Here is a 27,194-nt window from a genome sequence, read left to right as displayed (position 1 = left end):
ATATATATATATATATATATATATATATATATATATATATATATATATATATATATATATATATATTTATATATATATATATATATATATATGCATTCAAAAAACTTTACCCAGTGTTATACCCGCTTTACATTAAGCCCCCTTTTCTGCATGACAAATTTGGCTTTTTTATTGGACTGAAGCTATAGTCTAATTTTAAATGCGGTGTTTTAATTGGCTGGAGGTGAAAAAAACATAATTAACAGGGCTATAAAACATCAGTCTGTGTTATCAGTCTGTGTTTATCTATAAAATGTGCTTCCCTTAGTGAATTGAGTTGCATTATATATATATATATATATATATATATATATATATATATATATATATATATATATATATATATATATATATATATATATATATATATATATATATATATATGTGTGTGTGTGTGTATATCCCTTGAAGACAGTGCTAGGCACACAGAAAAAAAAAAGAAGGAAAAAAGGTTTTTCAGCCCAGTGATGGATTGGACCTTTCATCCCTTGATTATCCTTCCCTATTGTCAGATAAATGTCCACTTTGTGTGCTCCTCGGAGTTGCCCTGCTGAGAATAGTTTCATTTTATCTCATTCCATCAAAAGAGGGCCAAGGAAATGATACTACCCTGTGATGGGAAATGGAGGTGATCTTTTATATGTCTACACTTCATTTCCTTTGCTAAAAGTGGAGGAGCTCCTATATTTCTCTCTCTCTCTCTCTTGGAGGACCCTGCTGCAAGCTGTCTACATGGCGCAACTATATTACATTCGCCATCCGAGAATAGCAGTATAATTTTGACGTTAAATCACAATTGTTTTTTTATTCCCTCATGAATCAGTTCCTTCCTCGCTGCTTCGGTCCGGTCCGTGTGTGCGGTACTACAGCCCCACCTACTGGCCAAGTGGGTGCAATGCCTGCAGTGCTGTGATTTAATTCAGTCCAGATGAGGGCAGCCATGAGCCTTGAATGAGCAGGTTGCACTTCAGAGCTGGCTAGACAAATGTCGGTTTTATTCATTGGTCTGAACCGTATTTTGTTTCATATTTGTCCAGAACATTAATTCACAGCTACACAGGAGGATTACGAGCTGCATTTCAACACAGGACCCAGCAGTCAAATGGGAGAATGAGCAAGATAATCATGAAGCACTTTTTTGTCAGCTTTCTTGTTCCTGGCACTTGTACAATTTTATAAAAGTTATTTCAAAAGTAGAAAGTTTTTTTTTTTTTTTTTTTTTTTTTTATCAATGTGTCTGAACAAAACTGTGCTCTCAGTATGTTTCTGTTCTTCAAATTATAATGTCGAATTATAATAATATTGAAAATGATGCTGCAGCATCATCCTTTACCTGCATTACAAGCTGCCTGTCAGGATTTTGCTGATAGAGCGTAAAAATGTTTTGTGTCAGACAAATGTGGGAGTGTGCTTACAAACGTCCGAGACGTTTTTGCTGACAGTGAAATTAGGAAAAATCTAATGCAATGTGACAAAAAAAATAATTGTTTTCAGCTGCGTTAATTCCTACCTAAATGGTTTATCTGTAAAGTGTTGAACAGAAAACGGATACCAAACACCAACAGAAGCAACAGTGTCTTGCAAAAGGATTCATTCACTTTGTACTTTTCCACATTTTATCGCATACAACTGCAGGCTCTGTTGTATTTTATGTATATTATCTGCCATTGCAACATATAATTGTGTATACCTTTGAAGTAGAAAGAAATGCATACATGGTTAGAATAATTTTGGTTTGGTTTTGCAGGTAATAAAAAAAAATGAAGATGATGTGTTCAGGGGACGTGCAGTGTTATTAACCCAGCACATAAAAAGTTCTGTTTTGGACGTTGTTTGACCAGCGCACTGTCTTTCACATATGAGCTGGGTCCCCTACGTGGCTTGAGGCAAACTGCAAACAGGGCATTTTATGGAAGTTGTCAGTTTTACTTGTCAGTTTTACAGAAATTCCAGATTCGAAGAGAAAAGGATTTTTAGTTGTTGTGGAAACTGATTTCCCCCCTTCAGCAATGGGACTCTGCAGCTCCTCCATATTTGCCAAATGTCACTTGGTGCCTTTTCAGACTAATGCTCTCTTTATCCAGCCTGTGAATTTATGTTGAATGACAAGCATTTGTCCATCTTTATTTATTGAAGAATACACAGTGGGATGTCCAAAGCCTGGGATATTGTTTTATGACGTAACCCTCCTTAATACTTCTCCACAACTTCATCCCCGACCGCTCTGGTGTGTTCTTTAGTCTTGATGATGCTTCCCTAGTGTTAAAAGAGAACCCCTTGGAGGCCTTCGCTGAACAGCTGTGTTTAAACTGTGAACTGTTCTGCTAATTATGTGACGTCCAAAGGCTATAGATGCTGCCGGAATTTATTCAGGGGCAACAGAATAGAGAGGATGGATACTTTTCACATATTTATTTTTATGAAAAAGTCATGCATCCTTCTTTATTTCACACAGAACGTTGCACTTTCTTGTGTTGGTCTTCCGCATAAAATCTCAGTAAAATACCTTGAAGTTTATGGTTGTGATGTAAAAACATTCGGGATGAATACTTCTGCAGGACACTGTATGTGATGTTATAACTACGGATTGACTTGCTTGTTAAACCGATGCCATGGAAGCGTAACTTTTGCTCATCTCCTTTGGAGCAGGCAGAGTCAGAGGGATTGGAAACTCCTTATTTTCAGCTCACAACAGAAGGCACAAAAAAAAAAAAAGAAGAAAAAAAAAAAAGATAAAACACACACCTTAAAGATCATTAGCAATTAATATTTGGGGATTCGTGGAGAAAAACAGCGTTAAACACTTGTTTAATAATTCATACTATAAACAAGAAAGTCTCCCACTTCCTTAATAATTTAGACGTAAGCTAATGTTGATTTATTCAGGAAGGTCTCCGCCACCAGCGCTGCCTGGAGTGCCCAAATTTGAATTAAAGTAGGACAGTAGCAGGCGAGTCTGTAATAACATTTGTATAATTTTATTATTGCTCTGGGCTCAGTTCATTTCCTCCTCCAGTAGCTGCGTGAAATTGTTTGATTCTTGAAACTGCCTTGAGTCTGCGGCTCAGGGGTTGGAGGGTGGTACAGGAACAGGAAGGCATGCGACACTCTCTCCGTCTGATGCTGTCAGACACATAAACACACACACACACACACACAACTCCACATACACGTACGCACACTCATGCAAAGAGAGCAGGAGATAAATAACTTTGTTATTCTGGGTTTTGTAATACTATTACACTGGCTCACTTAATAACTTGAGCTGTCTTGAGAAAATGATTGATATTTTCACTTTGTCAGTTATGATAAATATTATTCTGCCTCTATGTGGGGAAGCTCGGAAGAGGAGTAAGTCGTTCATTGTGTTATGGTGTTGCGGAAAAATATGAGTTTGTAATTTTATCCATTTCCAGCGAAAAGGTGGAAGAAAATCCACAAATCGAGTCGTCTTGTGAATGAGCGGCTCTCATGACCCCACAGACAAAAACATGCTTGATTTCACCTCCATCACAGAAAAAATCTAGAATTAAAATCCATAACCATTTTTGGTCAGTGTGTGTGTGTGTGTGTGTGTGTGTGTGGGTGTGGGGGGGGGGGGGGGTTACCAAGTTATCACGTCCTATCATGTTATTTGCAGTTTGTGGTGTACCATATTGTGATTACCCTCACCAATGATTGGACTATCATTTCCAAAACTCTAATTTGCAAAACTCTGATTACTCCAGCACAAACAATCAAGTTTGGGAGGTATTAGCTCGCGCAACATCCACCTGAGACCCCGGCGGTTTTGACTCGCAGAGGGAGGGTGGAGAAGTTCTGATTGGTTTCCTCGAGGCTCTGCTTCACAACTTCCCACCCGCACACATTCCCTCACTCCTCCCCGTCCTCCCCCCCCCCCCTTCAATTCCTTTATGCAGAGCAGCCCAAACTGCAGTTTGATGAAACACATTTGTTTGACTTAACTCTTGCCTCGCCATAGCGGCTAAATCTCAAAGGCCTGTCGGTGTAATGTGGCCCAAAAGCAATTGGGTTAATGAGAGGATATATGTACAAGTGTGGGACTTGACCTGAGGAGCTGTTTTCCATTTGGGTTTGGTCTGCTCATGTTATTAGGGAAACCTTTATTATTGTTGCCCTCTAGTGGGAGCCATATAATAGGATTACATTTTATTAGAGCCTCCCAGCATTACCCAATCAACCCCCCCCCCCCTCACCCCACCCCACCCACTCACCTTCTCTTGTCTCTGCTCCCCTCATAGAAGTGTCACTGACTCCTCTGTCCACTGTGGGTGGGATGGTTCCATTTGGGGCTGAAACTGACCCAGCAAATGGGCCAGACTAGTCATAGAACAGGTAATCTGACTTTTTAAAGAACTATTCGTTCATGTCAAGGTTAAATCTTAAATTTTGGCCAAATAGTGCGGTGAAGCAATTCCAACAGCAGAGACTCTATGTGCAGTATAAGAACAGCCTGAAAGAACCAGTACCTTGCATAAGTATTAATCCTCCTTGAATTTTTTTTTTCTCATATTGTTGCCTTGCAGCAACAGGTTTCGACGTGTTTTATTTGGATCTAATGTGACAGACCAATACAAAGTATTGCACAATTATGAGGCAGACGGGAAAATGATGCACGGTTTTCAAAATGATCTAAGGACAAATATTAAAGTTACTTACATTTGTAATAATTGCCTGTTTCTGTACAACCAGCTACCCTCAGAAGTCACCGAATTAGTTTTAAAAAGCAACAAAAAGGACAAAGGAACTCACCAGACAGGTCAGGGATAAAGTTTAAGCAAAGTTAGGCAATGAAACATCTCAGGTTTGGAGCATCTCACAGAGCATAGTTTGATCGGTCATTCGAAAATGGAAAGAGACTGAGAGAATGGCAAACGTACCGGGACACTTGCAACTACCTTAAAGGGGCCTAGTCATGTTTTCTGACCATAAAAAAAACTAAAAAAATATAGCACCTTCAAATAAAAAATATACACCAAGCATTCGTCCTGATAGTATTTACTTGTACTTTTTGAGCCTGAAAAGAACTTTGCACCAGGCTCCATCGCTATGCCAGCAGTACCAACAGCTGTACCGCAGAACTATCAAAAAGCAAGATGGTGATAACTGAAAGAGCCACTGTGAGAGCCGGTAGACCTCGCAGTGAAGTGAAGGCTCGCCGTGGTCCAGGACCAACCTGGTCTACAGGGCTAAGGTTACTGACTCGCTCATCTCCATTGCTTCTTGTTTACGAAATGTCATACCTCCCATCCCGTGGTCTTTTCATGGTAAATATGCACAAATGCACCTCATTTACTTATAAATAGTGAAGAAACAGAGTGTAAAACACAGAAATAAAATATAAGAAGCCAACAGGCCATGATGATTTAATTAGAAAGCGATTGTATTTAACCAGAGTGTGCCACTGGGGTGGAAATTTGTAAGGTCATAGTGTGTGACCGGGTCCCTTTAAATGACATGCAATGCAAGGAGGCCGTTGAGCTGCCACAAGGCCCATGATAAGAGCAGATATCAACAGCTCAGGTGGGAGAATCTGTACACAGGAAAACTATTACTTCTACCCTAAAGGGAAGAGGGACAAACAATTCCATTGTTAACAGAAAATCATAAGAAGTGTCTTTTAATGTTTGCCACAAGCCACGTAGAGGACACAGCAAACATGTGAAAGATGCTCTGGTGAGATTAGGCACAAACTGAACTGCTTGGCCTTCATGCAAACTGCTTTGTGTGGCAGAAAATGAACTTTCCACATCATGTCGGGCACACGATCACCACTATGAAACATGGTGGTGGCAGCTAGATGCTATGGGGATGCTTTTGTTCAGCAAGGACCGCGCAGCTGGGAAGAGTAAATGGGAAAATTGATGGAGCTACTTACAGGGAAATCCTGGAGGAAAATCTGTTAGATGCCACAAAAGATTGGGGAGAAGCAGCAGGAAAACAATCGCAAGCATTAAGCTGGAGCTACAATGGAATGTTACTTTGTTCTTTAACGACTCCTTCTATCCAATCCGACTGAGCTTGAGCTAATTTGCAAAGGAGTTTCAGACTCTAGGTGTGGAAAGCCGGTAGAGACGTGCCCTGGGTCACATCTGTAACTGCAGCAAAAACTCGTTCTGTTCAATTCAATTCTATTTTATTTATATGGTGCCACTTCACAACACATGTCATCTCAGGGCACTTTACAAAGTCAATTCCATCAAATCATGCAGACAGATTGGTTGAAAAGTTTCCTATCGAAGGAAACCCAGTAGATTGCGTCCCAACATTAACTTGCAGCATTTACTCCTCCTGAAAGATCACGCAGCCACAGTGGATAGTCAACCTGCTTTGTGTCGTTGATTTTACTGGGCATGCACCTAGCGACAGTGGGGAGGAAATCTCCCCTTTAACAGAAAGAAACCTCCAGCAGAACCAGGCTCAGTGTGAAGGGAGGTCTGTCACGACTGACTGGAGGGTTGAGAAGACAGAGCAGAGAAACAAAAAGACCAAAGAAACCCTTATCCAGGATGCCTGTGCAAATTCTCAGTTATCCGAGTTATCGCAATAGCAAGTAGGATTAAATCGGCGGCAACCAGACCTTCACTCAGTTCTTTCTGAAAATGTTTGGACACCTATCCAGGAGTTTATGTTAATTCTGGCGGCTCGCACTTGAGCAACCTGCAGTTGGTGCACTGCTGTTTTTAAGGCCATGGAGGCCCATCCTCCTAGGCGCAGGATCCAGGAGTAATATCTATCTTCTACAAAGAATGGGCTGAAAGTTGTTGAATATTCTGTAAATACAAGACTTTTCAGATTTTTACTGCAAAAATTTTTGAAAAGCTTTATCCGTTTCCCTCTACTTTATAATCGTGCACAAATTTGATGAAGTCCCTCACACAAATTGTACAGAAGTTTGTGGACGTAGTGAGACAAAATGTGACCAGAGGTGTAAATACTGATGTAAGGAACTTTAAATCAGAGATTCCACAATGGATGCTTTTAGAAAAGACCATCAAGCCTCATTTCATGTCATCGCCTCACCTAATTCAATAAAAAAAAAAATCCGAGCTCTCATACCCCCACCACCATTACTGGTAAATCCTCCAAGACTATGATACCGACTACATAGCAAGAGCTGAAATACACTCTCAAAAGCAAAAAAAAAATTGTGCCAACGATAATATTTGACAAACAATTCTGGCCTATAACTGTGCAAGCCTGCAGGGCAGAGTGAGTCAGGATCTGGAACAGCTTCAGCACTTTCCCTTTATCCATCCCACTCCCTTACACAACCACAGGCCATCAGAGGGGTGTGGCGAGTGTAGAGCAGCAGTTACTAACAGGGTCTGAGGCCAAACCACCATCTTTACCTTACACTGACTCTCAAACAGAAATGGTTCCAAGCTACACTGTAGACACAGTTTAGCCATTTAGATACTAAACAAAATAGCATTAAGGGGAAAAAAACATGTTTGGAATAAAGCATTTGTTTTTATGAAGAATAAATCCAGCTTAAACTGGAGACCACATACACATTGGTGTTAAATCACCCTGAAAACAAGGAAAATGTGAAGTACAGTGAGCAGAATTTCTTCAGACTTTGTGAAAGCCTTTTTAATGTATTTTTCTTTTTTTTCCTTTTTTGGATATTGGAAGCATTTTTGCTTTTTTTCACTGCAATTTTCTTGTTTTTTTGAGCCACTTACATTGATTTAGGCCTAAGCAGAGCCCCTAAACACAAGGGAGGAACCGCTGCAGACCCCCCAAATGAACAATTTAATAATTAAGCAGTTTTTACATTTACCATCTAGATTAATTGTACTAGCCTGACATAAATATGCAATTTATTCCCCTTTCATGAACAGAATCTAAAGAAATTTAGATAATAGTTTGCGTAAAAGTTACACTTTAGCAAGGTCATGGTTATTCCCAAAAGCTGTTAGTGGTTTAAAAAGGGTGGAGTAAGTGAATGATGATGTGTCCATACTCTGTCAGCTGTTTGCTGAAAATGTTTCTTAAAGACATTACTTTCAAATATCACTCATCAGCTGTAGATTTACAATTGTTACTCATTCAAGCATGCACTGCATGACAGTCAATGGCAAGCACAAGAAATGCACAGAAAAATTAGGAAAGATCTGTCCAAAGATCAAAGAGAAACACAAAGACTTTGAATAATCCCAGACAATTATCGATAAAGAGACCACTTTGCAGAAATAAAAAACTGTCTTAACAAACTTGTTGCACAATAGTTTAGCTACAAGAGTATAAGAGTTAGAATAAGATAAATCAAGTTGATCTTAAGATGACCCAAGCCAGGTTTGGATCTAGAGTATTTCAGATTTTGACCGGGAAAAGTTGTGTTTTGCTCCTGTGAGTTTAATATCTCATTCTTTTTCCTCATTCAAAGTAGAAAGTATTACCTCCTCTACAAACCTGAGTGCCACCATAAACTGTAACATAAGGAGTTATCAGCCCAGATTTGATTCACTGCTTCTTCTCTGAGACATTGCTGGAGGCGGTTTCTCAAAATTTCAGCAGGCAGAGTGAGTTTTCCAGGCTTCGTCTTTTCCCTCTCCAAGCGTAAGTATTTATAACCAGATGATGTCATTCAGGTCAGGCGATGTCTGTTTCAGCAAAACGTACATCTGCAACTAATCTGGATAATGTGACCACCAAAGAAAAGAGAAAACATTCCACCGTCCGCCGCTTGCATATTGTAGTTGTTATGAGTTAGCTCTAATTGAAGTTAAACACTGCTTTCACAGCGACTTTTGTAACAATAGCAGCAATCTGCATTGACTACCTTCTTCATTCGTTAGTTCAGGAACATCTGATGAATATAAGAGTTTTATTAGGTTTGGGTTCCGTTTGGATCTAAAATGGATAGCGTCTGGGATTTTAAAGCCACAGGTGGTTTTAGTTAAGCACATTTAATCATGCTAATGGTGAAATAATGTGCCATTGGGCTGCAAGTACAGCCCAGTGACACTTGTGTCTTTTGTTTATTTTGCTGTGTAGTCTGCTTGTTTAAAGTGATAAAAGTTAGGATGTCTGGATCAGATAATTTAATTGATCTGCACAAAATATTTTTCTTTTTTTTTTTGGCTTTGATCTACCAATCTGATGTATTTAAAGCAATCTTTCCCGCTTTTTGAACTTCACAATCAACACTTTCAGTTCTCTACTTGGATGAACAGTCAAATGTAAAATGTGTCTATACATATTTGTCTCGCTAGGATGTTTTTAAATCTTTTTCATGGGATTCTTCCTCCATATTTCAGACTAATGTTTCAGGGATGTTCACAGAGCCTTGCATACGCATTGACCTGAACTTTAATGCATTCCATGGGATAGATCAACAGTAAGTAGAGTGTAATTCAACCATGGAATAAAAATTTATTTCATAAAGAAAAAAAATTGAATTGGTGTCTGCATTTGTATATAGCTCTACAGACTCAACCTCCATTTGCTGTGATTGTGGCCACAAGTCAGTATGGGGCGTGTCAGTATCAGCTTTGCACAATAAGGAACTAAAATAATTTTATGTTTTTACCTTTTTTTTTGTACATTGTTGCTGCAAAATAGCAATAGATGAAGAAAGTCTGAGAACATAAATGTTCCAGTCATGCCAAACATTTTTAAGAGTTACGTCAGGACTATCATCAGGCTATTGTAATACATGAAAATACTTCCATCCCCACCAATTGATTTTTGGCTCCGACTGTACGTTAAATATTTAGCTCCATCCATCTTCCCATCAACTCTGACCAGTTTTCCTGCCTCTTATGATGAACATCCCCACAGCACGATACTTTCCTCCAACATGATTGATGGTGAGGACGGTGTGTTCAGGGTTTAGTTTTCCACCACACAGTTTTTTTTGTACGTAGATAAGAAAACACCTTCTTCCACATGTTTGCTGTGACCGCTACATGGCCGGTGTCAAACTTTAAACGGGACTTAGTCTGGCTTTCATTCTACAATGGCTTTTCTCCTTGTCACTGTGTCATAAAGGTCAAATTTTAGCACATTGGTTACACAGGATTTTATTTAATTGCGGCAGCCGAAAAGAGGCACATATCATACGTTTCAGTTCTTTTTTTTTTTGTGATTAATTTTGAAAGCCCATGTATGAGATTATGTTTAGATCCAAGGTTACACCCTACGTTGTGTCGGTCTATTGCATAACATGCCATCAAAAGGCAAAGAAGATTATTTTTTTTTTTTTTTGTAATGTGGCAGAAACAAAAACAAGTTTACGGTGTATGGAAACTTTTGCAAGACATAGTGTATGTACGTGATATTGTGGGTCTCAAAAGGAGAGGAAACAAAGGTTGATGCTCTGAACAGTAGGGGGCGTAAGAGGAGTTTTAGCTTTGATCCACAGTGCATGGCATTGGAACAACTAGAATGTAAAAACAGTCCATCCTTTGACCAGATGTGCACAAAACATAGCACTCTCAGCAGGTCAGACAGAATAATTATCCCTGTTGACTTAAGGACGGTTTTAAACATGCGATTCCTTTAATGTGTCCATCCCCGGAGTAATTCTAAAAAAGCCTCAGAAGTGCCTCAATCTTCCTGAAATCATGCATGGTTGAACATTTGAAATGAGCTCGCACATCACCCCCAGGCACTGATTCAGACTTGATTGAGGCAAGGCAAGCTGCAAGTACTTATTTATACAACTACGTCATCTGGAGGCTGTCCAGAAGGAGGAAAGCGGCTGAAAAGATTGCTCAGGAGAGGCTTATGGGGGAGTAAGATTTCCATTAACCACATTCCATTAATTTAATATGCTGATGCTGGACTAATCAACAAGTTGTCTGATGCTGCTATATGGCACAGAGTGGGGGGGAAAGGAGCAAAGTAGATAGGTTTGATGTTTGAGAGAAGAAGTGGGGGGAAGGGGTGGGAATCAAAGTACTCCACCAACAATCTATATAATTATCGTCATCTCCTGCTTTTCCTTTCTGGCAAAGAAACACTCCATCCATTTGTAGAAATCGCCCAAGGGAGCGTTACATCAAAACTAATCATAACGATTAAAATCAGCTTCTCTGCAGGGAGGAGGCAATAGGGAAGTTGGAGGCAGGGGGGGTGAGGGTGTTGTAAATACAGGGAAAAAAATATGTATTTATATGATTTATAAGAACATAAACTCAAGAAAGACTGAGGCACCGTTGCCGTGATCTTCTCCATTTGTTCGCAGTTTTATTCTGCATGTTGGCTTAGACTGGGGCAGAGACATGAGCTAATTGTATCCTGATCTTTGCCTTGAGGGGTTTCGGGAGCCTGGAGCAAGTATTCTCTGTATTTTGTTCTGTCTACCTTAGTCAAGCTATTGCATTTCTCGCTGGTGTAGGAGGAGAGGCAGATCTCAGGCCAAATCGGAGAAGGGGGATAAAAGGTTCACAAAAACCACTTCATGTTTCAGGTAAGCGAAGATTTATTTCTGTTTGCTGTTATTTCCGAGGCTGGGTGGACTGGGACATCGAGGCGCAGCAGCTTTTACGCATGTGCCAAGCGATTCGAGCCGCACTAGTGCTTAAGAAATATTTAACCACTTCCTGGCTATTGTTCCGTGGTTGGAGGGTGACGGGTTTATTCGCATGACAGCAACAACTAAAGCAACAAACGGTTGTCGGTGGGATCTCGTCGCGCGAAAACGTCCCGTTTCTAATCCGGCGCGTGGATTCGCTCCTGGCGCGTCTCAGCCCCGGAAAACATCCCCTCCGTCCTTCTTGTCACTGCTGCTTGTATACAAGTTGCTCCCAACTAAGTTAAACGCAGTTTTTTGTCCTTTACAAAACGACGTTTGAACTTAGTTTGTTTTTCTCCCGCCGTGAAACATTTCCATTTCCTGACTGCCCCAGATCGTGGAATGAAAGACGCCATTGTGGAGTAATTTCGCCGCAGGCGTATTTCTTATTCTGTATGACTGGATACCAACGTCAATGCGGAATTTGCGAATCGTCTTTTAATATAAAAGCGATAGCTGTGTTAAGAGATATGTATTCATGTGGAAAAGGGGCAAATATGAGAGTTGTTTCTGATTTTATTTTTCCGGGTTGGCTTTTTTTGACGTGCGTAATCAGCTCCAAGGTTTTCAGCAAATATGATTGAGTGGCACAATATACACTTTGCGCTTTGCTTTAAAATGCTGTTGGAAATACATATACATGTTCAATAAGCGAACACTTAACTATAAGGCTTGCTCTTAAAAAGATTATATGTCATGAACAAAATTTTGACAGCAGAGCAGAAATCATGACGATTTCAATGTAATTTAAATCCAAATGAAATTACACTACAGAATCCTACCTCACATACCATATGCCACCAGACACACTTATTGCCCATTATCGCACTCATTTTTAAGTTTAGTCAAATGTTCACATGTATACATCGTGGGTATCCATTTCATACCCATACAGTGCTTTTTTAAAGTTTGCGAAAGTTGTATTGCAATCATGACTTCCATAGACATTCACAAAGTTTTTGGAATTAACTATGGGCAGATATTTAACCCATCTTCTTTTTAGAGTTCATAGAGGCCATTTATGTTGTTTAGTTTCCTGACAGAGAACTGGCTTTTAGGACTAGAACAAACCTTTTCAACAGAGTGGAGGTCAGGGGTTTGGGGGGATATTATTCCAGAATGTTAAAAGGAGTAGCTCAGATTTTTTAGGTGAATTTAGTGAAAATTATATTCTCTTACCTGTAAAACTAATCCTTACAGTGGTGGAAGGTCAAAGGCTAGACAAGTAAAGCCATAGTTTAGCTGATTTTAGCTCATTTAAAACAACTTATTCAGAAAAAACGTTTTATTAGCCATTAATAATCTATGTATTTACTGTGAAGTTTTTCATCATCTTCTCAGTCAAGGAACGTCCATGTTACTAAACTAAATTTAAGTTGGTGGAGGTTGTAACAATCTGCATGATCAGCTGATCCCTCGGCCGCCAGGATCATTTCCAAACTACGCCACAGGAATTTACCAATTTTGATGCTTTTACAAAGAAGACATCCCGTCACAAAATCCAAGTGTAGACTTTGAGTGAACTGCGGCGACTGTACTTGAGTAGTCATCTTGCAATTGGAAGGGTTATGGGTTCAATTCAAGCTTCTTCCTGTCACATGTCGATGTGCCCCCAGGAAAGGCACTTAACCCCAAGTTGCCTACCGATTTGCGTATCAGTGTATGAATGTGTGTGTGATTGGGTTAATGTGGCTATAGTGTAAAGTGCTTTGAGTGGTCAGTATGACTGGAAAAACGCTACATAAGTTCAGTCCACTTACCTTACATCTTCGTTTAGAATGATTTAAAATCTGAATATTGAGCTATTTGGAATAAGAAATGCATGGAGGCATCAGGGTGAGGCTTTCAAACTTAAGAACTCTACCAATTGTGGTGGCAGCATCATGCTGAGGGGTCTGTATCGGTGACAGCTATACTACCAATCTCCATAAGTGAAGGGATTAATGAAAGCAGGGTAACCTCCAACTTTTCCAACAACGGCAATAGCTCGTTCAAACTTGAACACAACTAGGTGTTCCTGCAAGAAGATTATCCCCAACACACGTCAAAACTGGTTTTGGAATGGATAAAGCTGGCCAAGTTTATGCTGCAAGAATTTACCCAACCTTACCCCTTTTAGAAATTGGTGAAATATGCTTAAAAACCGGGTCCAAAACAGGAAACATGCCAAGTTAAAGGAGCTCTACTAGTTCTGATGAGTAGGGGGGTTTCCACTATCTAGCCAGAATTATGCCAGAGGCTTGTTGGTGGCTATAAATTCTCATAATCAAGGATCAGATTGCTAATGGACATTTATCCTACTATTATTGGGTTTGTGTCCATATATTTTATCTTATAATTAGGATGTCTCCATGGAGTGTAGAAAATCCAAGATACATTCAAACCTGTTTATAAAGTTACTATCTTTCAAAATCATTAGGGTTGTATCTTTTTAACCTTAGTAAACATAAAAAAATACAGATCCAAATGAATTGTTTAATGCCATAAGCTGATGTGAATGTTTATGCTTATGATGAATGTATGTAACCCTCTGGCCGGCATTGTATCTCTGTCACTCCTGCGCCCCGGGTCAGTTTGGTCTGCGCCACAGTCTGCAACAGCCTGCAGCACTGATTGGACTTCCTTGTCTGTGATGTCATCCTGTGGCACAGCTGTAGATGCACCAATAAAGATTGTGAAGTAAAAAAGTAGCTGTAAGAAAACCCAAGTAGAGTAAATCCTTTTTTTTGAATCACTTTCAGGGCAGTCACACGAGTCATTCAGATGTGCAGATATACAACTTTGCTGCAGTTAAATTTGATTATTTCACGATCGCAGTTCTAATTTTTACAATAAGTGCTTTGATGTCAAAGAGCATGTGAGCATTTGTGGTCCGCAATATTTTCTTGCAGAAATCTATTGATACTTTTAGTATACGTCTATTTTCACACCGGCCGCATGCAACATATAATTTAGGAGCAAAACATTGCGACACAAACATTTAACACCCCCAAGAACTTGATTTGAAATGCCATCACAGAGGAAACCTCTTGTGTATATATATGTGCTATCACTGCCCTGCTGTCACTTGTCCAAAGTGACCAGTAAACCAAGCCTCAAAATCTCCCCAGGCCATGTGGATATGGCTCTATGCTACCTGTTATTTTCAACAGGCTCTGACGAAAAAGTGAGCCCAAAGTGTGTAAGCTGCGAGTGTGTGCGTGGACATTTTAAGCAGATAGCTACAGGCAACAGAGCAGAGACAGCCCATCCAGATTATGTAAATACTGGTCTGCCGTGCCTCAAACTGAATGTTAATGCTCTGTTCTGAAATGCTAATTATGTTTTGGGCGATATGTCAAAAAGAGAGACGAACCGCATTGTTGGACAAACAACTGAAAAGTTCATTTGCTACTCATGCAGCTTCTGAAAAGCTGTTTGAGGACTCTGGATATGCAGTATCGTTCTGCAGTCACTGAACAGCTGCCATGTTTGTTACTAGTTTCATCTGAATATAAAAGGTGGATCTTGATACACGAAAATCCCAGGGACGCGTTTATCAATTCATCTAATTCAATTCAAAAAGTTATGTCGATTCATTATGCAAACAGTGATATATTTCAAGCATTTTAATTTATAGGAGTTTAAATCTATCAATTTAGATGATTGTGCCTCGCAGGTAGTGAAAACCCCATAAAAGAGTTTCTCAGAAAATTAGAATATCCAATCAGCCATAAAAAAAAACAAGATTTTTAATTTAGAAATGGTACATTATGACCCTTAGAGCAGTTGTCCAGCAGTCATTTGAACAGTCAATAAAGAAGGTAAGCCACAAAGGTCATCAATAAAGAAGCTGGCCTTTCACTCAGTGCTGTATTCAAACACAATAATGGAAAGTTGAGTGGAAGGAAAAACTCTTCGTGAGTTAGGGGGATATCTGCAAGTTCTGGACTGCAGCTGCAATCAGCGCTTTAACGGCCAATACACACAGTCGTACCAAGGACATGGGTTACGATTGTCACAATGTCAGAAGACAATGTCAGATGTTCTTAGCACCCATTAGATTGCTTTGAGTCATCACATTTGCAGCAGTCCCTGCTCTTGAGCATACTTATTTTGCAAACTCTAAATATCTGTTTAGAGTTTGCGTATTTTATGGTGCAGCAAATGTGATTTTCATTAACAAGACAATCATCAGTCGCCTCATTCCTGAGTGTAAATTAGTACAGTGGGGGGAAAGTGCTACTATGGCTGTTGACCTCTGTGCATACCAGCTGATGGCTGATATTTGATCCAGTTATGGATTCTGATAACCTTTCGGACCTTTGAACTGTTCTTGGGTTTAGTCTGTACCTGAGACAATTGCTATGCAGGCATTTTGCCCTGAAAACGTCCGCTACATGTTGCTTTACACTATGTTCAGCTGTTTTGGTGATATATAGGAACTCGTTTCCTCAACCCCCACCTGACACCCACCCAACCGCCAGTTCTTTTTCACTGCCTCCTCTTTCTCCCCTGCAATTTTCCATAATGCCTCACAGATTTTACACTCAATCCACCTTTGCGATGACAAGGCTTTGAGGAAATCCAATTCCACCGAGCTGTTTTCAGAACTTACTCTCCACAGGCACACACTCACTTCCGCGCGCACACACTCCACCATCTCCACAAATTAGTCAGGGAACAAATTACCTGCATTCTGAGTGTGATCCCACGCACTTTGCCGGCTGCCTTACACAGGTCCCCTTTTGAAGAGCAGCCATGTGATTTCTCTCTCTTTCTGCCCCGCAGGCCCCCTTGCCTTCTGCGAGGGATTCTGGAGTTGAATTTTAAAACTATGTATGGCTGCTGCCTGCGCTTATCAGCGCGTGCACAAGTGGCATGCAAATCAAACGAGGATCACACACCACATTGGAAGCCTACACTCAAAGGCAAGCTTAATTGCTAATTGGGTAGCTAGGTGTGAAACCCACACTGCCAATGAGAGGGAGGGATGTGGATGTTTTAAGGCCAGTGGTTGAACTAATTAATTTTAATCTGAATATTATTAAAAATTGCGGATTCCCTGCGTTTTCTGTAAAGACGAGTGGAAAAAACAGCCAAGAGAAGGCTGGAAAAGTTGTTTTAACTGCAGTTGGACGTGCCGTGGTTTGGTTTTATGCAGTGTGATATCATTACTGGGATCGTTTTTGCAATACTGGTGTTTGATTGGAGGATTTCTTCTCACACTGCTGCATTCTTCCTGTAGCCCTTCATTTCAGAGAAATGTTAGAAAGAAAAAGAATTATAAGATTTTAGGTTTGTCTTGTCTGTGGTTAATGGCAGATGACTGTTTTGTTTTTTAAGGGGTGTAATCTAGTGTCAACGGTGCAATAAAATGTGTATTTGTGCACAAACGTTTCTCTAAAAAACATACATGGGGTTTTGTATGGGCAATAAGGCACACTGCTCAGGGTGCCTCACCATCGAAGGGCAGCAATGCTGTCAAAAAAAGGAAGAATAAAAATAAAGTTCTGTCACTTGCAAGCTTTTAATTTCCTATTTACAAGTCCGGTCACTAGACATTTGGCTCCTCCTTGTGTTTGGCACAGGGAAAAGCAATGCAAGAGCATTAGGCTCTGATCAGGGTGGGGTTTGTGGAAAATTCATTTTAAAAAATATCATCTCATGTTCAAAATCTAAAAAAAACATATGCTGGTCAAACTTGAACAGGATTATTCTATAATGAACAGAGGTTATTTGAAACGATCTGAGATTTCTGAAACCTTTAGTTTATGTGTGAAAAGACCCGAATTATACTCCTTTTAACTGATTGAGTAAAGATATTTTTTTTGAGTTGAAGACACAAATGCTGCCACAATGGGGATTTTATTGCTCTCAAAAATATTGTTCAAATGTCTTCTCATGTTATTTCATTCTAAGCAGTCAAAAAAACAACAACAACTGTATTAAGAACTTAAAAAAAAGACAAAAAAACTATTTCAATACAATTGAAAATTATCTGGCTTGACCAGTCTGACTTTACATTGTGATAATCAAATACTATCCAGATTCAGTAATAAACAGTAACATACATTTATTTTAGCTGTTAGCCAGCCTGATTAGACTGCTCTGGTCCTTATTAGCAATCCTTATTAGACTGCTCTGTAGGAGGACTATAAGAACTATAAATAACAGGTAATAATACTTAAATCACATTTCATTGCGTCTCTTAGTATTTTGATTCCACTAACAATAATGCAAGCACTCCAGCCCAGCTGATGGCAGTATTACACAGACAGACAGACAGACTGACAGACAGACAGATAGACAGATTGTTTTCATAAAAACTTAGAGGATGCCTCGACGGATATGAGTGTTTGCCAAAAAGTGACTGATGACACAACCACATTACTAGGCTTGCTGGGTGAAAAGTTTGGATAAACAAAGATACTTTGATAGCTGCTTAAATAAGTGCAAATTATGCAACCACACCAGGATATCCCCTAATCTGTTGCTGCTATCATGAACACTGAAGTTAACGTTCGCTATAACAATCCTGAAACAATTGGGATGCAGTTTAGAGCCAAAATGAGTCTATCATGATTTTAATTCACATTTTTGGCTATTTGTTGATTGGTTCCAAAATGTTACTGACTCATATAACTTTAAAAATAAGTGATCAATCCAGATCAGCCAATTGCAAGCATCTAATTAGACACTTTTAACCACACAAACAAATGTGTATAGATGGATAGATTTCCATTAGGTCTGATGAACCTCAAGCTTTTTTGGAAAACTGAATGAGCAAACATTTAAATCCCTAGATATTTAAAGCTGTGAAAACATTTACCTTCATAGAATTGCAGTACCTGGAGCGAAAGGTACAGTATTGATTCAAGGGGTCTGAAAGCATATGCATGCCTCACTTTTCAGATTCTTATCAATCACTTTTTCTTCAACTCCACCTTCATAAATTATAGTTTGTGTTGGTCTGTCACACAAAATCCCATTGATATACTCTGAAGTTTGTATGTTTTTACAAACTCTGAAAAGGTTCCAGGGGCATGAAAACTCATACAAGACACCATATATTTAAAGACAGAACTACACGTCGTTATCTGCAACCATTTCCAAGTCAGAATTTCTAAAGCAAAGAAGTAATTTTAGGTAAATAGGAATGTTTAAAATATGCATGGAAAATGTGGGTTTATTTTTGGTTCCAGCAGTTACTGTAGCAACACCTGGAGCCAGCACTTTGCTGGCTAATAGCTGCTCAGATGTACCAGAAACTCAGTTAGGCCTAAATGTCTTTAAGTTCTGTTATGTACACACTGATCACTGGCTGAATGAAGCACATGAAGTGTCTATGATTTAAACAAAAAACACCCACTTAGGCTGTCCCTTACAAGAATAGTTTTCCAAGAGCTATTATTTACTTTAAAAAAACACACAGAAAGACAGACTAGTTTATTTTCAAACCAGTTCTTCTGACTGGAAGAAATTTTATGATTTTGGAGTGGAATAGCTTGAGTTTATTTTGATAGAGAATCTTTAGTAGGAGCTAAAGTTTAGGTCCGTGGCAAGGAGGCCTTCCAGCCTCACAAACTTCGAGCTCATCACCAAAGATAAATCATCAAAATACAACTGCAAACAGGCAACACTCTGCTGATCAATTCTAAGAAGGGTATGATAACTGTAATGATGAAGATTTATCCATATTAGTTATCTATATTCAACTTTTTGATAAAATATATATAGTAATCAGACCAGTTTATTTCAGTGTACGCTATTGGGTTGTGTTTTTATACTTTATTCTTTATTTGTAAGTACATTTTTCTTAAGGATGACCATTGACACCATGGCACCCTCTTGGTGGCGCCATTGCGCCCAGGGCCGCATTTAAACAGTAACCGCCCCTGCCTTTAAAAAAAAAAAATAATAATTAAAAAGAAGTGAATTCTTCTCTAGAACATGCAGTCCAATCATCTAGATGAATCATATCTACACCACATATAGTTACTGGAAAAAATCAGGAGCGTTATAGTATTGAGGCTGATGGTCATTGCAGGACATCTTTGTGCACATCCTCCATTGGTTCTGTCACGTTGAGGGATTGTTATCTTGACTGAAGCTTTGACCTGCTGCTGCTGCTGCTGCTGCTACAGCACGAAAACAGCTGCTGAACAATGGGGCAGCGGCGTGAGGGGAGGGGGGGGCACGAACAACGCTCCAAATAGGGCAAAGGCCAGCTGCGTTAGGTCCAGATGTGACCGTGGACCCGGACTCCCCGTGAGCGCATGATCCCGCTCCGGCAGGCAGCGTTAGTTCTGTTCTAAAAAAAATGCGACGCGCATACCTGCCACCGAAACAGCGACAGCCCAAAAAGAGCCGCAGGCGCTACAATGCTAATGTTGTCGGGGGCTTTGACTTCTCCCAGCCACTGCAAAGAAGCCGCTCCGTGTGACAGGCACGGCGCCGCCGCTCTCCCTCCCGGTCTGCCGCTTTTCACGCCTTTTTCCCCTCCGCACATTTTTAGCAGGTGAGTTGCGAGAAGAGAGAGAGAGAGAGAGAAAAATAGAGAAAGAGAGAGAGCGGGGGGAAAAAAAGGAAGAAAAAAGAAAAGCCGATCTTCTGAACGTTTACATTAGTAGTGCAAGTAATGGACGAAACGGATATCATGGATCTGACGCATCAGAAGGCGAAGAAGCGACCGCGTCCAATCAGTTCCGTGGACGAGACGGTGCACGCTTCGCTCAAGCGGCTGCCGATGCGAGCGGCGGAGTGCAGGGAGCCCTCCTTGATGTTCGCTGTCAGAGGAGAGCCTGTCCCTGCAGCGTCTCTCAAGCAGAATGACCACTCGGTGACTTCCTCCCCAACCACAGTGATGCCCGCACAGGTAAAAACAAGAAAGGACAAAAAAAAAGAAAAAAAACTTTTTTTTTTACTGCATAAGAAAGTGATAGGCGCTTCACCGCTCCTGAAAGCTCCGGAAACGTTCTTTTTTTTTTTTTTTTTTTTTTGTCGTTTATTATAAACTGCGCACGTCTTGAATCTATTTCTTTGAACGTATCTTTCAAACCTGATGTTGTCCGCTCTTAACCCTACGTAAGCCAACTTCACTCGACTGTTAAAGCTATTTATTTTTTTCATATATTTTCCGTTTTTTGCTCATTGCCGGAAACTGTTTTATGACTGAAAAAGTGTTGTGGTTACTATTTCTCTGAGACCTTAAGAGCAGGTGTCTGCTTAATGGTGTTTGTAGGTTAAAGTGAAAAAAAAAAAATGTTGTCCCCCAAAATCCTATTATGGCATTCAGATCGGGAGTCATTATTGCTCTATTGCTTCAATGAGAGAGAGAGAAGAGAGAGAGAGAGGGTGGGAGAGAGAGAGAGAAAGAGAGAGAGAGATTGATGCCTCAAATTAATTTGCTTTTGGAGATTATTGCCCACAGGAGAAGATGCTTGTAAGATAGTGGCAACATTCAGGTCAAGGTCAGGCTTCTGTATCCTGCAGTGACAAAAAAAAAGTCTATTTTTCACTCCTAGGCTCTGGAGTGTGGAGAACTAATGTAATGCCACAGCTTGCTTTTAAATTGCAGCAGATTTTTTAATATATATATATGTATTTTTTGATAAAGTGAATTTCAGCCTCTTATTGTTTTTCTGTTTTTCTGTTTTTTTTATTTTTTATTATTATGCTTCCTTCAGGATAATCGCTCCAGCATGTCCAGACCCATGATCACCCGGTCACCAGTGTCTCCCTTGAGTAACCAGGGCATCCCCACACCTGCACAACTCACCAAGTCCAACGCCCCTGTGCACATTGACGTAGGCGGCCACATGTACACCAGCAGTCTGGCCACCCTGACCAAATTTCCCGAATCCCGGTGAGTCTCCCTCTTTATCCAAACCTAAAATGAAGGCAAAGTTTTGCAGCTTAAAGGTACTAAGCATGCAGAGGTTGTTGTTTTTTTTTAAGGCGTAAAACGTTAATAGTGCGTGGTCTATTCAAGCCAAAATGTGTTTGGCAGTGCCGTAATTGTCTCCAAGTTTAATGTCAGCTTCTTTAATGTTTAATGTCATTATGTGACAATCAAGTGTCACAACTCCTCAGATCACGCGTGCGTCTCGCGGAGGCGCTCGGAAGAGGTTGTGACGTACGAAATATGTGGTGTCATTGGGCTTTTAATCACTCAGGTGCAAAACGCAGCACGTCTTCTCACTTCTCACACCCACAGTCTAGAGTTGCTTGAGAGGTAAACAGTTCGCAGGGGGCGGCGAGCTGCGGCCGCCGATCGCAGACAAAAGCAACTTGGTTATTCTGACAGATGTCACCGCAGCAGCAAAAGGGCCAAAGGCCATGGAGCCATCTGGAGGCCGGGAGGCCACGCTGTCGCTGCGAGACCAGGCCTGAGGGTGACTGGCGCCCTGCCTCAGGCAGCCCAGCACCAGCTGGCTCTGACCTCTCCAGACCACCTCTGCTTTTAATATCTCTTCTTCTTTTTGTCTGGAAAAGATCCATTCTATATTGTTCAAGTATATGTGTTAAGTAAGTCTATGAATCTTTGCTTTTAAAGGGAAAGTAAGAACAATTTTGCTTCTCTCCTTCCATTCCACCCCCCCCCCCCCCCCCTCCTCGCCCTCCTCCTCCCTCTGTGCAGAATCGGTCGTCTCTTTGATGGCACAGAGCCCATAGTCCTGGACAGCCTCAAGCAGCACTACTTCATTGATAGGGATGGACACATGTTCCGCTACATTCTCAACTTCCTCAGGACGTCCAAGCTCCTCATTCCAGACGACTTCAAAGTGAGTGCATGTCCGTTCTAAGGAAACTGCAAAGTCCCATCAGCCAGTCAGCACACCTGCAACTTAGCGCGCACAATGCATGGTCAGGCCACCGAACGCCTTCGGTCCCCGATACTACCCGAGCTGCTGGAAACGACTGCAATGTTAGATGCAGAACGTCTGCCCAAGGATCTACTCCAAAAAAAAAAAGCTGATTTATTTCCACGTCAAGGAGTAGAACTGAGTCTCTTCTTGTTATTGGTTACATGCGTGTTTTTATTCAGGAAATCGGTGGGTTCTCATGCAGGTAAACTAGTGCACAGGCTCCCATGTCAGAGTATTTCTGCAGCTCTAAACATGTCCGTCTGCCAAGTGTCCATCGACGCCGACTGCCTCACTGTATGTGACACATTGGCATTCCTTCTTTTTACTCATATGTGTCATTTGCTCAGTAATTACTAAACTTGCCCTGGGAGAAAACAAATAAGCACATAATCTGATAGACTGTCCAAAGCGCCGCTCAATCAGTGGAAAGTATGCCAGTTAAAATAAGCAAAGGCTCAAGTTCACATGGAGGTCATTTTCACATTTGGTAGGCTTTTAAAAAAAAAAAGCATGTGAAAAGGGCCACAGCGGGAGAAGAAAAGTTTCTCTTTCAGACTGCTTCTTTTTTTTTTTTTTTGTTATTTTGTCATTTTTAGCTAGTAGTGTTCTACAGTATATATTTATCCTGACCGCCCTCTAACCGGTTTTCCTCAGGACTACAGCCTGTTGTATGAGGAGGCCCGGTACTTCCAGCTCCAGCCCATGCTTGCCGAGTTGGAGCGCTGGCGCCAGGACCAGGAGCTGGGTCGGGTCTCCCGGCCCTGCGAGTGCCTAGTTGTGCGCGTGGCACCCGATCTGGGCGAGAGGATCACCCTCAGCGGCGACAAGGCCCTGATTGAGGATGTTTTCCCAGAAATCGGGGATGTCATGTGCAACTCGGTCAACGCCGGATGGAACCATGACTCCACGCATGTCATACGCTTCCCATTGAATGGCTACTGTCACCTCAACTCTGTCCAGGTAACCAGACCATGTGTTTTAATATCTTTGACTGGGAGCGATTTTTAGTTTTATATCCAAGACCCAACACCTAGATAAAAAAAAAAAGCAACTTGTATGGAGATATTTTTTTGCATTTTAGATCTATGTCCTGAGAACTGAGGTGATGATCTCTTCATTCCACATCGTTTCATCTACTGTTGAGAAATCTTGCAGACTCTTATCTTTTTTTTTTTAATCTTACCAAATCATAAGATGCCTTGCAGAAAAATGGGCTCTTTGATGAGTTCATCAAAGGATCAATTTATCGAGTCATCGCTGTACATCTACCACAATCCTTACTTCCCCGTTATCTGACTAGAATATTAATTGTGGCTCAGCCTCCCAAGCCGGTGGTTGGAAAGTTTTACTTTAATCCCAGTAGCAGCTCTGGCTCTTCCTTGAAGCAGGCAGTAGAGGTGCCTACCAGATTATTAAAAGATGGTTACTGCTTGATCAATACTGTGGGAGGCGAGTTACTGATAGCTCAGTGGTACAATATGGCAAGTACCTTGATGAAAACAGACAGTGATGTCCAAAGGCAACTGACTGACAGCTCAGACTTTACTGAGAAAGAGATTTTTGCAAATTTAGGGATGACTTTAAATGTGATGCTGTAACCGTTGGCGCACACAAAATTATCAGAATAAACCTGACTCTGTGAAGAAGTAAGAAAATGGGAGGGAATGGTGTCTGAGCTTGAAGATCTGCTGTTTACCAGTCAAGAAAGCGTTGCTACCTCCTCGCCTTTTTCCAACTGTTACTCCTGAGTTGCAGGCAAAAAACGCAAATACAAACTGAACCTATGTCCACACCTACTGCTTCTGCTTTCCTGGCCTCAGTCGGCTTGCTTGCAGCGCCGACGGCCCGAGCCTAGATGCACACTTGTAGATTTGGGAAGACTATGAAATTTTTATCACTCAGACCAACAAAGACCCTTACAGATATGCAAACATGGAAGGCATGCACAGACCTTTAAAGGCCCATTTTCATGAGAGCTGGTTCAGAAACAAATGTGAATGGAAATTATTACTAGAGATACTCAAAATAAGTATTTTTTTTTCTCGTGTTTGTGGTAAATATGTAAAAGGCATAGGGGTTATTATGTAAAGTTGAGATAAACTGAGTCGAACGTTTGTTCACGAGGTACCCAAAACGAATTACCTCTACCTTTGGTACTTACCTCGATCTGATAAGATACGTTGTTGTGTCATTTAGGGATTGAATAGTTTTATAAGTCTCAGGATCTCACTTACAAGACTAAACCAGAATATATTAATATGTATATAAACCTTAGAATCTCAAGCTCCACTGATAAAACCAGTCCGATTTTGGCAATAAATCACTTTTGTGATTATTTATTGACATTCCACTGATTCATTGATGGCGATGTCCTCAAATCTGCATCAATAACTGATGGAAGGGAGGCGTTTTAGCGAAGATTTTGGACCGCGTCTCCATCTGAGGAAGTGAAATCTCTACCTCCTTTCCAAAAACACACAAACAAAAACCCGGCTCTGAAGTGTGTGAGTAGTGGAGAGCAAGCAAGAGAGTGAGCACGCTCCCTGGCAGGTTGTCCCCAGGCAGGGCCCATAATCCTGTTTGGTTATTAAAGCACGCCGGCGGTGAATGCTGTATCTGCGGCTAATGGAGGCAGGGAGGCGGAGGGGAGCGGGGGGGGGGGTGGGAGGCTGGGAGAAGGAAGGGGAGCGGAGAGAGCTGCCAGCAGTAGGGGGACCTTTGTAGTTTTGGCGGAGGCTTGGGCCTGGGGCAGGACTGGGGAGGGGGAGGTTTAGCTCGGCAGCCCACACTGAGCCAAGTGGCGGAGAGAAAGCCTCCCTGCTCCCTGGGGCCTCTTCGATGGAATGTGATCCTACAGCCCCCCCGGACACGTCTGTAGATGTCTGCAAGGCTGCTAGATCAGAAACACCAACACACACACACACCATGGGAGAAACACACATATACACAAGAAAACAATGAAGGAGAGGGAGAAGGCAATATGAGAAGCTCTTTGTTTGGTGAAGTCTTGTGAAAGTCTCACCCCAGTTCCCATCACGAGCCGAACGTCGCCACAACTTAGACCCAAAGCTAATTCCAGTGGTAGAGCTGGCGTTATAGCTGGAAGAAATAATTTTTTTTTTTTTTTTTTAGTGTCACGCAGGTAACGAAAGGTTAAAGATCACAGCCACGTTTTAGCATTTTAAAATGTTTTTTTTTTTTTTCACTTGCCTCTAACATCGTGGCCCTTCTACGTCCTCCACAGGTTCTGGAGCGTCTCCAGCAGCGCGGCTTCGAGATTGCTGGCTCCTGCGGCGGAGGCGTGGACTCATCCCAATTCAGCGAGTATGTCCTGAGGAGGGAACTGAGGAGGACAAGTCAGCGAGGACCCAATTCAAACAGGATAAAGCAAGAGCAGCTGGACTAGAGACCTCCAGGGCAGCAGGAGGTGCTAGACTTTTCTGTGGCAGCCAAACAACTGGCGCTGCAGAGCTCTCTGGACTCTTGTTTTTCTTCATTTCCTTGTTGATGTTTCTGTTTTCTTAACACTTGAGAACCACATAGAGAATAAAAATGAAGTGCTACAGGAGATTTTTTGCCATACAAAGATACGAGGCATTTGATAACTTTGAGATTGCAAAGACATTTGTGATTGTCTAGTTCCCCATACACAAGTTCAAAAAAGTATTTATATATTATGCTGGATCCCCAAACAAAGTTTGTTTTAAAACTTGGAGCCTACATTAGGTCAAAACATTTGATTTCTAACTTACTCATATAAATTAAAAGTTTTATTGCTGAAGTGGTGTGTTGCATAGCTTGTCGTCAGTGAGTGTTTATGTTGTCTCACTAGCATAATACAAAATTTTTTTCCCCTCCAAGACTTTTTTGCTGCTGAAAGAGCAGAATCTTTCAGATTTTATCAGCCTCTAGGGTCAATAAAGCATCTTTTTCACAACTGACATGTACAGATAATCCAGTGAAGTCGTGTCAATGAAATTAGCCATCAAGGACAATACAAACGCAGTGAAAATAATTATTTTTGTACATTATTGTCACACCATTTGCCTCGCAGGGTAGTATGAACCACCATTATTCCGCGTGATACTTTAGACTTGTTTCATTGGAATCTTTTTTTTTTTTTTTTCTCAGTCACAATCTGTAAATTTTCATTGTATGTCTTAGTGTTTTTTACATTGAATCTTTTTAAAGCAAGTTTCTTGCCTCAGACATGACTGAACAGATTAAAAGCTTATTGTACTATCCAAACTGAGATGACTTGTATTTGTAGCACATTATTGATATGAAGTTGGATATAAAGTATTTCTAAGATTACTGAAACAACTACGCTAATTAGATTTAAGAGGAATGTAGCGGGGAAAAAAATGTGAAATAAATCTCAGCTAAAATTGTAATATTGTCTGTTTGCTGTTTTTTTTTTACTAGGAGGGAACGCCTTAGTTAAATTTCCCTTACATCTATTGGACCTCTTTGAATGACGTAAGTAGTAAAATCGTTTATATGAAGGTAGGCTTTAGCTTTATTCAATCAGAGAGGTAAAGCAAAGTATCGGGGCAATATGGTACCTCGGAGGAGTTATGCTGGTGCATCAATGGCAGCGCTGGGCACTTTTTACTTAGTTATACTGAATAGAGTCGACTTCTCCACGCAAGCACTGTCAGTTGTGTTTCCACATATTCCTGCAGGGCCAAAATCCAAAGTGAAATCCCACACAGAGCACTGTCGCCTTGTCTCCGTCCCTTTTGGCAGAATCTCCA

At 40.9% G+C, this 27,194-nt stretch overlaps 1 protein-coding gene across 3 annotated transcripts; it reads left to right on the top strand.

Annotated features, from left to right (window-relative positions):
- Positions 1-10,786: 10,786 nt before the first annotated feature.
- kctd1 (potassium channel tetramerization domain containing 1) lies at positions 10,787-26,831 on the top strand. 3 transcript variants are annotated; one of them, XM_021322929.2, is made up of 6 exons: positions 10,787-10,805; positions 11,411-11,482; positions 21,256-21,434; positions 22,209-22,353; positions 23,092-23,397; positions 25,682-26,831. In XM_021322929.2, exons 2-6 carry the CDS (start codon positions 11,474-11,476, stop codon positions 25,841-25,843), a joined length of 801 nt encoding a protein of 266 aa, XP_021178604.2. In that variant the 5' UTR covers positions 10,787-10,805; positions 11,411-11,473; the 3' UTR covers positions 25,844-26,831. The 3 variants fall into 3 exon arrangements, with proteins under 3 accessions (XP_021178604.2, XP_012730841.2, XP_021178593.2); XM_012875387.3 differs by lacking the exon at positions 10,787-10,805 and having other exon boundaries at positions 11,070-11,482; XM_021322918.2 differs by lacking the exons at positions 10,787-10,805; positions 11,411-11,482 and adding an exon at positions 19,522-20,444.
- Positions 26,832-27,194: the final 363 nt, after the last annotated feature.

The sequence above is a fragment of the Fundulus heteroclitus genome, chromosome 6 (assembly GCF_011125445.2).
Source record: "Fundulus heteroclitus isolate FHET01 chromosome 6, MU-UCD_Fhet_4.1, whole genome shotgun sequence".
Classification (NCBI taxonomy): domain Eukaryota; kingdom Metazoa; phylum Chordata; class Actinopteri; order Cyprinodontiformes; family Fundulidae; genus Fundulus; species Fundulus heteroclitus.
Note: the sequence above shows the minus strand (reverse complement) of the source record. Positions and strands in the feature narration are given on the sequence as shown.

Excerpts from the sequence above, each read along its gene's own strand:
- kctd1 (XM_021322918.2), top strand. The coding sequence starts at position 20,208 with ATGGACGAAACGGATATCATGGATCTGACGCATCAGAAGGCGAAGAAG. Across the intron at positions 21,435-22,208 it reads ACCAAATTTCCCGAATCCCG|AATCGGTCGTCTCTTTGATG; the intron begins GTGAGTCTCCCT and ends CCCTCTGTGCAG. Across the intron at positions 23,398-25,681 it reads GTCACCTCAACTCTGTCCAG|GTTCTGGAGCGTCTCCAGCA; the intron begins GTAACCAGACCA and ends CGTCCTCCACAG.